The 13,528-nt window shown below is 59.0% G+C and overlaps 1 protein-coding gene across 4 annotated transcripts in view; it reads left to right on the top strand.

Annotated features, from left to right (window-relative positions):
• PEX14 (peroxisomal biogenesis factor 14) overlaps positions 1-9,943 on the top strand; it is a 133,827-nt gene extending 123,884 nt beyond the window's left edge. For all 4 annotated transcript variants that reach the window (XM_036347322.1, XM_036347325.1, XM_036347323.1 and 1 more), the window contains 4 exons: positions 2,408-2,510; positions 3,594-3,691; positions 6,692-6,783; positions 8,832-9,943. In XM_036347322.1, coding sequence (XP_036203215.1) covers positions 2,408-2,510; positions 3,594-3,691; positions 6,692-6,783; positions 8,832-9,273 — 735 coding nt within the window. In that variant the 3' untranslated portion in view covers positions 9,274-9,943. The remainder of the gene's footprint in view (positions 1-2,407; positions 2,511-3,593; positions 3,692-6,691; positions 6,784-8,831) is intronic.
• The last annotated feature ends 3,585 nt before the right edge of the window (positions 9,944-13,528 follow it).

The following is a 13,528-nucleotide window of genomic DNA, read 5'->3' on the forward strand; positions in this document are numbered from 1 at the left end:
AGTGCCCGGCGTTTGCGGAGCAGCCCTCCATCTGAGAGGCAGTGACAGGTGGTTGAGAGCTGGACAGTGGAGCCCAGCTGCCTGTGCTGCATCCCGGCTCTGCCATGTGATAGCTGTGTGACCACAGGCTCAGGGGTCTCATCTGTAAAATGGGGACATAGAACCTACCTCACAGTTGTGAAGCTCAAAGGTGCTGCTTTGGGGAGTGCGGTGGCCTGGCACATAGGAAGTGTGTGCCATTTTTTCTGCCTTGGTACTTAAAACCAGCTTTGAGCATCTCAGCATATCATATTATGGGATCTACCCTTCGTCTCCTATATATTATGTTGGTATCCATGTAAATCTAGGATTTCCCCAGACTCCATAGTCAGCCCTCCAGGTCCAGAGGTCATTGCTAACAGCAGGGCCGCAGGCGTGAGTGAGCATTCCCTGCCTTGATAGCAGGTACCAGGCACTAACTGATGGGAAGCACAGAGTCTCTTCTAGAAGATGCAGAGCCAGGGTGGGCCCCCAGAGACAGAGGTAAACCATGGCGGAGGACTTGCTCCCTCCTGGTCCTGGAGAGAAGTTCCTTCCTTTCCAGGCCACCTGCTCCTCCCACCACGTAACTTTTAGCATGTGAGCCATGCTTCAACATTGCACTCTGGGATTCTTAATTTTTGACTTAGTAGCTAATGACAGAGTTGTAGCAGCATACATTTTTTTTCGGTGTAGCATCTGTTCTTGGAGTTGGAAATTTCCATGCCAGAAATGCGGAAGCAAACTGTTTTGTGTCCTGGGATAGTCGTGTGACACCCCCCACCCCCAGCCCGCGGACCCGATGCCTCCCCTTCCCCTGCGCGGGAAGCTGCTTTCCCATCACTGTGCGCAGTCACCGGAAGGCAGGGCCTCCCTGGACGTCCAGGCTGCGCTCAGCACCGACCGCCGGGCCCTGGGAGGCTGGGATCTGGGCCCGGGCAGCAGGGTCAGTTCTCTGCGTAAAAAAGGAAAGAGACGTGGGAAAATCAGTCACAGTGGTGACAGGAGAGTTTCTACAACACCTGCTAATAGTTTCTTTAAATTAAACAAGGAGAGGTTTATAAATACCTACAGGTTTAGGCTGGGGTAGTTAGTGTACTAGTATGTGTGCCTTCCCCTGGCATTTCTGATCTCAGAAATGGAACTTGTAGTTTGTTACACGTATGAGAACTTCTTGACTTTTGTATTAGGAAATCTTCACCCTGGAGCTGCGGCTACACAGTGAGTTTCGCTCGGTTGCAGGCAGTACTCCCGTGGTTGAAAGCACTTTGCAGAATAGAGTGCTGCGCGCCACTAAATAACCCCTCCACTCGGGAGCCGCCCTCGGAGCGCGTCCCCGCGGCCTGTGAGAGGCCCCTGCCTCCCAGCCAGACCCTTAATGGGCAAGTTGCTGTTTGTTGTCCAATCGGGGGCCCACGTGGAGTGAGAACCAACATTCTCCTTGGTCCCGCCAGCCAGTTCCCACACCCACCAGCCCGCACCCACCAGCGGCTAACCAGGCTGCTCTGAGTGGTGGTGGCAGCCTCAGCTCTGCACTGGGAGGCGCCAGGCCCTGAGCTCTTGGACTTCAGAGCGCATGTCCTTTCATCAGCTCTCCCAAGCGGCACCGCTGCCCACCTGCCTTCTTCCTGAACGTCCCACAACCTCTGTTTCCCCATTCGGGGACCCCTGCTTGGTTGCCCTTTTGCCCAGGGCCACTTTCTTCAGTTTTTGCCCCTTCCTCTCCCTTCTGCCCCTGGGTCTCAGTTCTGGGGGAATCCGATGCAGCTGACTCGGAGCTGAAGGAAGTGTGTTCTGAGGACTCAAGGCTCAGTTTAGAGAAAGACCAAAGTGAGCTCTCCCGACGGCCGTGGAACATCCGTGTCTCATCCCTGGTAAAAGCACCAAGGCCCCAGAACCTGCTGTGGGTTCTCATCTAGTTCCCCAAGTAATTTTTTACTTACTTTTACTCGCTAGTTTCTGACTGGACAGTTCACTCATGGTTCGGACTTTTAGAGGTGCAGAAAAGTGTGAGAAGTTTCTCCCCACTCCTGGAGGTCACATGTCATATCGTTATCTGACAGCTTTTACAGTACAGTTTACATGTTTTTGTTACAGAGAGAGTTTATATAACACCATTAAGAAACCTACATAAAAGAACCAAAAAAGTGTTTCATAAGAATAAATCAAATGGATTTACTCGTCCCTGTTCCCTGGTCCTCGGCCTTATTCAGACAGGATTTTTACCTGGTTGGAATGAACCACAGTCTCGTAGCTTTCGGATGCCTCCTTCATTGATGGTGTTTGCTTAGAGTTTCCACAACCTGGGCATGACGGGAAGCAGGCTGTTCTGCAGAATGAGAGATTGGTGGACAATAACCCAAATATGCACCCCTCCTGCCTCTTGTAGAAATACCTGCTCCCCCTCATCATGGGCGGACGAGAGGACAGGAAGCAACTGGAGAGGATGGAGGCGAGTCTCTCGGAGCTGAGTGGCAGCGTGGCACAGACAGGTAAAGATTAATGACTCCATCAAGTCACCCCTCAAAGCTCCCTGAGCAGCCCCTTCTCTGCCCCTCCCTCTCCCCTCCGTCTCCACTTTATGTGGTGACTTCATTTATCTGCTCTGAGAATCTGTTCACATTTGCAAATGAAGCCGCCGTCATTTCGGTTTAATTTGAAATTGCTTGTTTACTGTCGGCACGGCCTCAATTAATTATGTTTTTACGGAAAGGCTCCCAACCTCAGAATATTAATAAGGGGAATAAAATGACAGCCTTTCTAAGGGCTGTAAAGTTCATTTTTAATTTCTGCTTCTATGAGGTTTTCAGGGGGGTTTTCAGCGATTTTCCCCCTTCCCTCTAAGAATCCGACGCAGGGTCAAGAGAGGCTGTAATTACTGCGGCTCCCGGGACCCCAGCCACCTCCTCTGTCATCGACTCCACGGGGCTCGCGTTCGTCACCTGGTGCCCCGATGATGGTCCAGATTAGCTGGGACCTGTCGCGCCAGAGGTGGCTTTTCTCCTTGATAAACTTGTTTACTAGGTGCAGGCCCTGAATCTAAAAACTCGGGCAAGGGCGGGAGCCGCTGTCCCAGGCAGGCCTCAGAATCCTGCCGCGCGGTGGCCCCAGGCCCTGGCGAGGCCGCAGGACTGGGAGCTCTGCACCGCAGGGTTGGGTGGGGAGGGGAGGAGCAGCAGGGCATGGGGGTCGGCAGTTTGCAACCATCCTGGAGGGTGTGGAACCTGAGGTCCGTCTCCGGGACTGGACACTGCTGCGGTGCCGCAAGGACACGCCGAGGCCGGGGTGTGGGCATTACCGAAGCCGAGAGCCGGGCAATCAGCAGCCGGTGTGATTAGAGGGGAGAGGTTGGATGGATATATGTTGACCTTGGACAGCGACACAGTGGGCAGAGGAAGTAGAGAGACTGCAGGTAGATGCAGCGCAGGTGGATTGCCCAGCGCTCAGGTAAATGATGTGGCTGGGTGTCTGCAGTTCATTTAGAGGCTGCAGCTTTAGGTGTGTGAACATGTCACTAGAAGAAGGAGAATCCGTTTATGTCATTTAACAGAGACACCTCTGCTCTTCTCTCCCAGTGACTCAGCTACAGGTGACCTTAGCCTCCGTCCAGGAGCTGCTCATTCAACAGCAGCAGAAGGTGCAGGAGCTCGCCCATGAACTGGCCACAGCCAAGGTACTGGTCCCTGACCCTGGTCCCCCAGGTGTGCCCTGTCCCGCTCTTCACTCGAGTCCTTTCTGCCAGCTCGCCGCCTCTGTGGGGTCTGACTTGGTCTTTTCTCACACTGACTGCACGAGGGGCCCACACTGCCCTTGTAGAGGAAAGAGGCGTTCAGCTCGGAGGCTGTCCTTTCTGTCTCCCTGGCACCTCCCCGGGAGCCAGGAGGAGCCGCTCTCTGCCCGGGGCCTCCCGTGGTCGCACATGTAGACACAGAACAGTCTCCACTTGCATGTGAGGTCACAGATCACAGTTGCCAAGAGGCACTGGGCTAAACTCTGTGGTGATGCCCAGGTTCTCAAAGCCCAGCGCTCAGGGCAAGGCAACCCCAAAGGGATGTAGCACCAACTGGAATTGACTGGGGCAGTTTCCACATCTCACTCCAAAATCTGAAGCTGTCTTAGTAATATCAGAACTCAGATCAGACTGCCTGGGTTAAAACCCTCCCTGCCACCTGCCAGCTGTGCCACCACAGGCAAGGGTCTTAGTTTCCTCATCTGTAAAATGGAGCTGTAGTGGCACCTCCTTCATTGGCATGCTTAGAACAGGGCTGGCTAGAGCCACCTCCAGGGTGTCAGGCTTCTGGCCTGGGGTCTGTGGGCAAGTGACAAGCTCATCCCCGAGGTATTGTCCTGGACTGGCGGAGCCCCGGAGACAATGGCCTAGTGGCTGCTTTCTGGCTGCTTCCACCCCCGGGGCTGTAAGGATCCCACTCTGAGGGCTCTCCCAGGGGGCCCACCCCAGTGCAAATCTCCCGCATTTGTAAAAACCCAGCAAAATGGGCATCTTCCCATTTCCCATGGAATCTGGGTGCCTCCTGAGAATCCCCTCCTCAGATACTCCCACATAGAGGGGCTGCCTGTACTTCCTCCTCAGGTGGCGGGCGCCGTTGCCGGGTGGCCACCTCCAGCCACCGTGTGTGCCCCAGGGGCAGGTGGCCCATAAAGCACCCAGAAGGCCGGTTACGACCCCGCCCCGCGATCCTCTATCATCTTTCGGAGCGGTGGCCTGCCCGTGGCCAGAAGCCATTCCGGAAATTGGAAAACTGTTTCAGACCTTAACCATTAAGATTAAGACCACATGTTGCATTTTAAGAGGGGGGAGGCCAGGATGGCGCTTAGTGGTTGAGAGCCGCCTGAGTTTTTTGTGCTTGTTTTTCTGATGGCCCCCCATGTGCCCCCGGCCCCTCCCATCCATTTTCTCCTGGACGGAAGCGGGGCTTCTTGGTTTGGTGCCTAAACCATATGTGTGAAGACTGGTTACCCCATAAACCAAGGACTCGGAGCTGTGTTTTCTCAGCTGTAATATAAGTTTTTATATCTGGCTTCCAAGCTCCTACTGCAGCACTGTAAAAAATTAAAAAGAAGAGCATTAAGTAATTAAAAAACCTACATAAAACTGGAGGCTGGGACTTTTCTACAACTGTTTTTAAAGAGACTGGCTAAAAAGCCCCAGATGTCAGGTTTTATTTCTAAATCCTGGCATCTGGCACCACATGCATTTGGAAATCTGAGTCCTTTGCAGGCCAGTGAGTGGAAATTGCTCCCTTGTTAATGGGCTGCTATAGTTTCAAGGCTTCAGAGAAGCCAGAACAGTGGCTCCGGGTCTGTGCTGTCTGGTGGTCTGGAGCGGGGCCCCCAGGGAGCGTGTGTGGGGAGGTGGGCGTTTGCATGTGCTTGCTCTCAGACTGCCGGCTTTTCCTCCCCAGCCCTGTGGCCCTCTGAGCCTTCTCCCCGCAAAGGTGTGCTGGGCGGCGAGCCCCACCCCACGTCAGAGGCCCAGGCCCCCTCCCTCTGCCAGCCTGGGGCCCCGTGTCCTCCTGACCTTACGCTGGGGTTTTCTGTGTCAGTCCAGGTAGGCATTGTCAGGGAAGCAGGGGCCTCGCACGAGTCATCTGTGCCCTTGCAGCCACCTCGGGTGGCCTCTAGCCCGGGTGAGGCAGGCCCACACACCTGAGGCCACCACCTGGAATGGGCCCATAAACACTTTACAGGCAGCTTGGCCACTGGCAGCGCCTCTGGGGGGACCGTGATTTCCTCCTCCATCCATCCCAGCCAGATTTGCGGGAGAAGACGGGCCTCTGTTATATGGCAACAGCCTCCGAGGGCAAGTGTTCGGGGAAGGATGCTGTTTGTCAGAGGTCACCGTGGCTGTTCCCTCCCTGGCCCTCCTCGGGAGGGAAGCGACGTGCAGTCCTAGGACGGCTGCTTTCTCTTTGCTGAGCCTTCAGTCACCTCCGAACAGCGGCTGGGGATGGGTGGCCTGGTTGCGCTGACTGCGAGGTGCAGTGCAGGGTCTGGCCTTCCTGAGCCCCGGCCGCAGGGCTCCGAGCCGCGCGGGGAAGTGCACCCTGGGTGCAGCCTGTCTGCTGGGCTGACCCTCTGAGACGGCTCTGGGTACCCGTCTCTGGTACCTGCGGGGGCAGGTGGCTGCCTGTCTCAGCCCCCAGTTCTCTTCTGTGTGTGGTGTGGCTGTCTGCAGGGAGGGGGACTTAGGTGGAGGGCGTCGTTGGTGTAGAGGTGGATATTTATTTTATTAGTTTTGTTTTAATGGAACATTTCAAACACACACAGTGGAGGCACCGCACAGCTACCCACAGGGCCGGTCCTGCCTCAGCTCTGCCCGCACCCCCCCCCCCCCAGACAGCTTCTCCAGTCACAGTGCAAACACTGGTTTGTATCCCTAAATGATACAGGCTCTCTTGTCACTGTGTCATTCTATTTTATACAACCATTTCTACACCTGAATACATGTCATGATTCCTTAGTGTTGTCATTAAACAGAGACACCCAGGCAGGCAGAGCCCTGAATGAGCAGCAGCTGAACCTTCCGAGGCGGGTGCCCTGGGTATGCCCAGGGTCCCCCAGACCCCGCCCTGCCCACCACCCCAACCACCTAGCTCCACAGGCAGGAGGGGGGTGCACCCTGATCCTTGTTCCCCCGTGTTTTGACCTTCAGGCCACCACCTCCACCAACTGGATCCTGGAGTCCCAGAACATCAATGAACTCAAGTCGGAAATTAACTCCTTGAAAGGGCTTCTTCTGAATCGGTAGGAGTGAGAAGGCAGGGCTTGTGCTCTGCGCTCAGCCTGGGGCTGGGGAGGGGACTCTGCTGGACTAGCTGCTGGGAGGGGGTGCGTCGCCCCAGGGGCCCTGACTGTGCTGTGTGGTTCAGGCAGTGAGTTGGGATCTTCCGAGCCTCACTTTCCGTCCCCAGTAGGCCCCTTCCGCCCTCTCGACAGTCCGCGTGCCCACAAGAGTTTTGAAATACACATTCCTCGGCCCTTTCAGACCTGGTCCGGGAAAGCAGGGCCTTGGGCAGAGGAGAGCGTCCATCCCTTGGACAGGCCAACTCCTCTACCCCGAGTCCAGCAGGTCCTGAGAAGGTCCCCACAGCAGGCCGGATCCTTAGTTTGAAGGGTCCTACGGTTCAAGGCAGGGCAGAGGCACGCCTGCCTCCCCACCCCCAGCGGTGGTCTCCCTCTGCAGGAATGGCACCTCTGAGCCCGCCCAGGGGACATGCTAGGAAGAGGAAGGGAGAGAAACATGGGTGTGAGAGAGAAACATCCTCCGGTGCCTTCCGTACGTGGCCCGACGGGATTGAACCTGCAAACCAGGTGTGTGTCCTGACGGACTCAGACCGGCAACTGTTGGTGCACAGGGCAGCACTCAACCAACTGAGCCACTCTGGCTGGTCAGGGACTATCTGCTTTTTTTTCCCCCATGTTTTTATTGATTTTAGAGAAAGAAGGGGTCAGGGAGAGAGAGAAACATCAATGAGAGAGAAATGTCATGGGTCAGCTTTCTCCTGCATGTCCCCTGCTGGGGATTGAGTCACAATTGGGGCATGTGCCCTGACTGGAACCGGTGACCTCCTGGTGCATGGGTTGATGCTCAACCACTGAGCCACACCAGCCGGGGCAGGGACCGTCTGGTGTTAAAAGTAAAAGGCCTCTGTCCTGGGACACAGGTTGGTTGGCCACCTGATCTGCGGGCTCACATTCCTCTGCAGGCTCAGGGTTTGGTGGGGCTGTGTGAGGCAGTACGAAGCACAAGCTGGCCCTTAACTCAGGGCCAAGAATGGGGCCCCAAACGGAGGACCCAGCTCTCCAAGCTGTCTCCTTCCAGGCCTTCTCTGAAGAAAAGAACTGGCCTTGAGAGAGGGGTGACTGGCTGAGCTTGGGAGTTGTCGTTAGGGAAACCTCTGTGTTTCTGAACCTGGGAGACAGGAGCCCTCCAGGCCTGGGGACAGAGAGCAGGTGTTGGCTGATGTTGGAGACAAGAAAACTGCCAATTGAATGTCTCCTTGGCGTCCATGACGCTGATGACCGCCCTGGCCTTGGCGTGTGCTCTCCCCGGGGGGTCCGAGGAGAAAGAGCTGCACTGCCCGGTGCTGGGTGCTGGGCAGCCAGGAGGCTCAGGCACACAGGCGGCCGCTGTCCTAGAGCTGGATTCCCAAGCTGTTGCCAAGAGGACCTGACCTCCCAGGTCCCTCCCAGGCTTGGCTTTGGTCTGGGCTGGCTGCTGGCGTGGTGCCCAGGGCGGGGAACTGGGTAGGGAGTGATTTCCCTGCCCACTGTTGAGCCGAGAGGTTTTCTAAGAAAGTGCCTCAGGGCCTCCCTTCTGGTTCTGATGTGTTGGACCCGGAGCAGTGCGGCCCCCCCCCCACTCCCCCGCCCCCTGCAGAGCTGTAGGCACATTAAGAGTCCGAGGCCCAGGTGTTTGGGGATCCGCCCCCCCTCACCTTCTCCCTCTCCTGGGGCTGGAGACGGGGATGATGTCAGGACCAGGAGGGAACAGGCTCCAGGGCTTGGCAGGCCCCTGGGGGGCGGGTGTCCAGCTGTGAGGAGGGCCCAGGAGGCCCCCGAGTAGGCAGGGCGCTCTGTGGGCAGCCCAGGCATCTCTGGCTTCCGTCTCAGCTGCTCCAGCCTCCAGAGGCCGTGGATTCAAGCGGAGGGAGGGAGGGAGGGAGGGAGGGTAGCTGCCCGGCTCGTTTCTGTCCCCTGCACAGTGGCACTGTGGCCGCGCCTTGGGATTGGGGGTGGGGGGAGCCCCAGGATGTGGTCATGACCCCGCCCTCTCCTCCCTCTACCGCCAGGAGGCAGTTCCCACCCTCCCCGTCAGCCCCGAAGATCCCCTCCTGGCAGATCCCAGTCAAGTCCACGTCGCCCTCCAGCCCGGCCGCCGTGAACCACCACAGCAGCAGCGACATCTCGCCCGTCAGCAACGAGTCCACGGCGTCCTCGCCCGTGAAGGAGGGCCACAGCCCCGAGGGCTCCACGGCCACCTACCACCTGCTGGGCGCCCAGGAGGAGGGCGAGGGGGTGGTGGACGTCAAGGGCCAGGTGAGGATGGAGGTGCAGGGCGAGGAGGAGAAGAGGGAGGACGAGGAGGACGAGGAGGATGAGGACGTGAGCCACGTGGACGAGGAGGACTGCCTGGAGGTCCAGAGGGAGGACCGCCGGGGCGGGGACGGGCAGATCAATGAGCAGGTGGAGCGGCGGCCGGAGGGCGCCAGCAACGAGAGCGAGCGGGACTAGGCCGTGGTGTCCCTCACGAGGTGGCCGGGCCTGGCCCCTCTGGTGGCTCAGGGAGGCGCTTTGAGCCAGGTGGGGGCAGGGGGCCTGGGCAGTGAGGCCGGCACACCTGGCTCCCGTGCACACCTGACCCTGCGCGGGCTGCACTCTGTCCACCCAGCCTCACCTGTGCTTCCTCAGCTCCGCCCCACAGACGGCCACGACCTGTTCTCCTGTCAGGCCGCGGGCCCCCCCGGGCTCCTGGACCCATGGCTTGTCCAGGCTGTCTGCTGAGCGTCTGAGCTGACCTAACACCGTGCATGACGAGGTAGCTGCTACCTGACCGCTGGCCTCAGGGGGCAGCAGCGTGACCCTATCTGCTGGCCGCCCCTCCCCGCCCTGGCTCCTCCCTTCGTTTCATGCTGTGCGGGCAGGGGCTCTGGCCAGCGCCTTCCGGGCCGCCTGTACCTGCCCCACTGTGCCCTGTCGTCCTCCCAAACCAGTGAAATCACACCGCACGTGTGACTGTCCCTGCTTCGTGGCGAGGTGTGGCTGCCCCTCTCGTAGGAGCCAGGCGTCAGGGCCTTCCTGTCTGTCCTTCGGTCCAGAACACGTTCATTTGTGCGATCAGGTATAGGTTCAGACATGAGATGCGACTGTACATAATTGTAATAAATGAGTTGCCACTATTTAATTCCTGCCTGTGGCTCCCTATCTGCTCCCGCCCAGTTCCTGGGGGTCTTGGCTGAGGCTGGGCCAGGTGAGCCCGGGGAGGACCCGTAGGGGAAGGGGGGACGTGGGTGGCTGAGCCCGGAGCCTGGAGGGGTTCATCCTCGGCCGCCTGTCGAGGGCGACACTGCTCGGGAGGAGAGTGCCGCTGCTGTATATAGACCTGCTGTGCGGGCGAGGAGCTTCCTTCCTTAAATGGATGCATGTGCTCCCAGGAGCGTGTCTCACTCTTCCTCCCCCGGCTCCTCTCCCTCTCGCCCTCCCCTTCCCTGTAACCTTCGCGCAGCATTCACTGAACCCAGGGAAACCTGCACCAGCTCCTTCCAGGGAGTGCTCTGCGCCCTGCAGCCGCCCGGGCCTGGGGCCGGAAGCCTGTGCAGACACAGGCTTTGGAGACGGCCGGGACCTCCAGGTGAGCCCCTCGGTGGTCTCCTGACTCGCTGGCTGCACCACCGGCCCCGCAGCCCTGGCGAGGGAGGAAGCTGAGGACCGAGGGCCGAGTGACTCAGTGTTAGGGCTGTTTTGTCTCAGAAACATTGCACCTCCTGCCTAGGCCCCTTTCTAGGGTTCCGGGCCCAACCCCTCCCCTGGCAGCAAACCCCTTCCTCACTCAGGCCCAGGGGCCACCACGGAGGTGTCGGGCCATGGCAACATGGGCTCTCCCTGACCTGAGTGTCCATCCGCTGGCCTGCTTCCTCAGGAATCATCGTCACAAAATAAATAAATAAATACACACACACACACACACACACACACACACACACTTCAGAGAGGAAGAGAGGGGAATGGAAACATCAATGATGAGAGCAAATCATTGATTGGCTGCCTCCTGCAGCCCTCCTAGTGGGGATCAAGCCCGCAACCTGGGCATGTGCCCTGACCAGGAATCAAACCGTGACCTCCTGGTTCACAGGTTGATGCTCAGCCACTGAGCCACACTGGCCAGGCTCCTCAGGCTTTATCTCTGATGCTTGCCACCTCACGTGACATCCTGCGGTCTGTTTTCCTGCCACGTGCTTCCTAGGGACCAGCAGAGCCGACACTGAGCGTCACCTCCGCCGCCCTGCCATCCCCAGAGAAGCCAGGGTTCTTGGTCGCCTGGGCCACCAGCCCGTGGTTGACGAGCCAGGGGAGCCGACCTGACACGAGGGCTGGAGGCTGGTCTGAAGCCCCTCGCATCCACAGAACCGGCCTCCCACCCCGTCCTGAGTGGGCAGTCATGAGGGTCTCTCCCCTTAGCTTGGTGACCATTTATCCTCTAATTTTCCAGAGGTTCGTCCTGCAGTGGGACCAGACTGGGTGACCAGAGGCAGGTGGCCTGGGGCGGAGACACAGCCAGAGCCGTGGGGGTGCCACCGGGAGCACAGCAGTGGCCAGGCTGCCCTGGGCCTCACGTCCTGGAGGCAGGGGCCCCAGCGCGCTTCCTCCTGCCCGGCCAGCAGGCTTGCAGGCCCTGGGCTCCCGTGGAGAAACCTGGGCCAAGGCCTTCGGCCCCGGGTCCTGAGCGGAGGTTGGAGTTTGAGGATAGAGAGCCTGGCCTGAATTCAGGGAGAAAAACCCCTCCCCAAAACGGCGTGAGTGCTGCCTAATAAAGGCAGCCGCTGGACAGAGGGAAACAGCCCTTTGAAAAAAAGCCTTTCATTAGAAAAATAATGCATTTCATCCAAATAAGGTAAAAATATTTGGAATGGGGCAGAAGTGAGCAGCAGGCAGGCCTGTCAGGCCCTTTCTGGAAGGGAGAGATTATTACACTCAATCACGATGTATTTTCCTAAAGTGTCTTTCAGGAAAGCGCCCGTCCAGCGCGGGAGCGAGCAGGGAGGCTGCGGGCACCTCCCGGCCCAGGCCCCGCCGCCAGCCGTGCCCGGGTTTGCGATGCCCCGGCAGGCGGGTGCGTCCCGGGCCGCCCTGTGCAGTCGGCTGCTGGGAAGGGGAGCACTCTGACTAGGGAAGGGGTGCTGAATTTGTAGATTTTGTTTGTTCTGCTGTGGACGGCCATGTCCGATGTTTAAAGGGAACACAGTAAAACCTCTTCCACCCCGTGCAGTTTCCCAGGTACAGGTGTGCTCACGGGCTCACTCACTGTCTCTTCTCTAAATAAAAACGGGAAATTCCTCTTTAGTGTGTGTGGCTTGCTTGTCTCACTGAGAGTGAGCCCTGTGTCCGTGGGGACTCACACCAGGGGGAGCAGAGGGTCTCTAGAGGCTCCTGGCCCTCGGTGCCCAGCCAGGACGCAGGTGCTGGGCTTCGGGCCTGGGCCCAGCACCTCCTCTTCTCTGCTGATTGCCCAGCCCCAGCCCAGTACCCAGTCCCTGCCTTATCCCTGCCTCATCCCTGCCCCAGCCCAGTACCCAGTCCCTGCCTCATCCCTTCCCCAGCCCCTGCCCCTGTCCCAGCCCAGAACCCAGTCCCTGCCTCATCCCTGCCCCAGCCCAGCCCTGCCCGAGCCCAGTACCCAGTCCCTGCCTCATCCCTGCCCCAGCCCAGAACCCAGTCCCTGCCTCATCCCCAGCCCCAGCCTGTCCCTTCTCCAACCCCTTCCCTGCACCTGCCCCAGCCCAGAACCCAGTCCCTGCCTCAGCCCCAGCCCTGCCCTAGCCCAGAACCCAGTTCCTGCCCCAGACCCCAAGGAGGAAGAGCAGGCGGGAGACGTTTTCTGCAGGGCCTGACCAGCGCAGGTCCTTGGGAGTTTACTTAATCCTCAGTGTTTCTTGGCCTGTTTGTTTAAAATTGTTTCTGCCAAGGCTCCCAGAGAAGATGTTTGGAGGCTCTGGACAGAGCAGAGGTGCCCATGAAAGCTGCAGGTGGTGACCTCAGCCTCAGGTGGAGTGCTCACCTGGGGTGGACCTGAGTCCTGGCTGACCCCTTCCTGCCCCAGCCGCCTCTCCGGCCCCTGCTTTTCCTGCACAGGCGTTTCCCACCCCAGGACCCTCATCCCCTGCCAGGGCAGACAGTGCCAGGATGGGCGCCACCTTCCTGCATCAGCTGCCCCTCCCCCCCGCACTGCAGCCCCAGCCCGGGCTCTGGACTGCTGGGTGCCATTCCTGGGTCAGGACTAGTTTCCTCTCATCGAGCACTTAGTCGATGCCTTTCTATGGGAGAGATTTGATTTCGTACGGAGACGCCGAGCCTCTCCCTGCTCCCTGGCTGAAAGGCTCTTTACTGCGTCTTGGAAACGGTGGTGCCTGCTCCCCCCCACCCAGAGCCTGGGGAGTTGTTCCCAGGGGTCAGCAGAGCCAGACCGGCCGCGGGCCCTCGGAGGCTCCCAGGAGGGCCCAGGGGCTGGGAGTCAGGGCAGGGCCTGGGTTCTTTGGTGGGAAAAGGCTCTCGAGGCCGGGGTCCCCCGCAGGGGCCTGGGGTGCACGGTGCACAGCCATCTGCCCTGCGCTGGCTCCAGGCTCCTGCCTCCCAGGGTGGCACAGGCCTGGCCCCTATTCGTTCCCAGCAAGATCCCAGGACTGATGCCGCCTTGCTCCCTGGAGGCCTGACCCTGACCCTGGGCAGCAGCACTTTAGTCCCCCATCCCCTGGCCTTGGGCCAAGGCTACCTG

This window comes from Myotis myotis, unplaced genomic scaffold (assembly GCF_014108235.1).
Source record: "Myotis myotis isolate mMyoMyo1 unplaced genomic scaffold, mMyoMyo1.p scaffold_m19_p_2, whole genome shotgun sequence".
Taxonomy (NCBI): Eukaryota; Metazoa; Chordata; class Mammalia; order Chiroptera; family Vespertilionidae; genus Myotis; species Myotis myotis.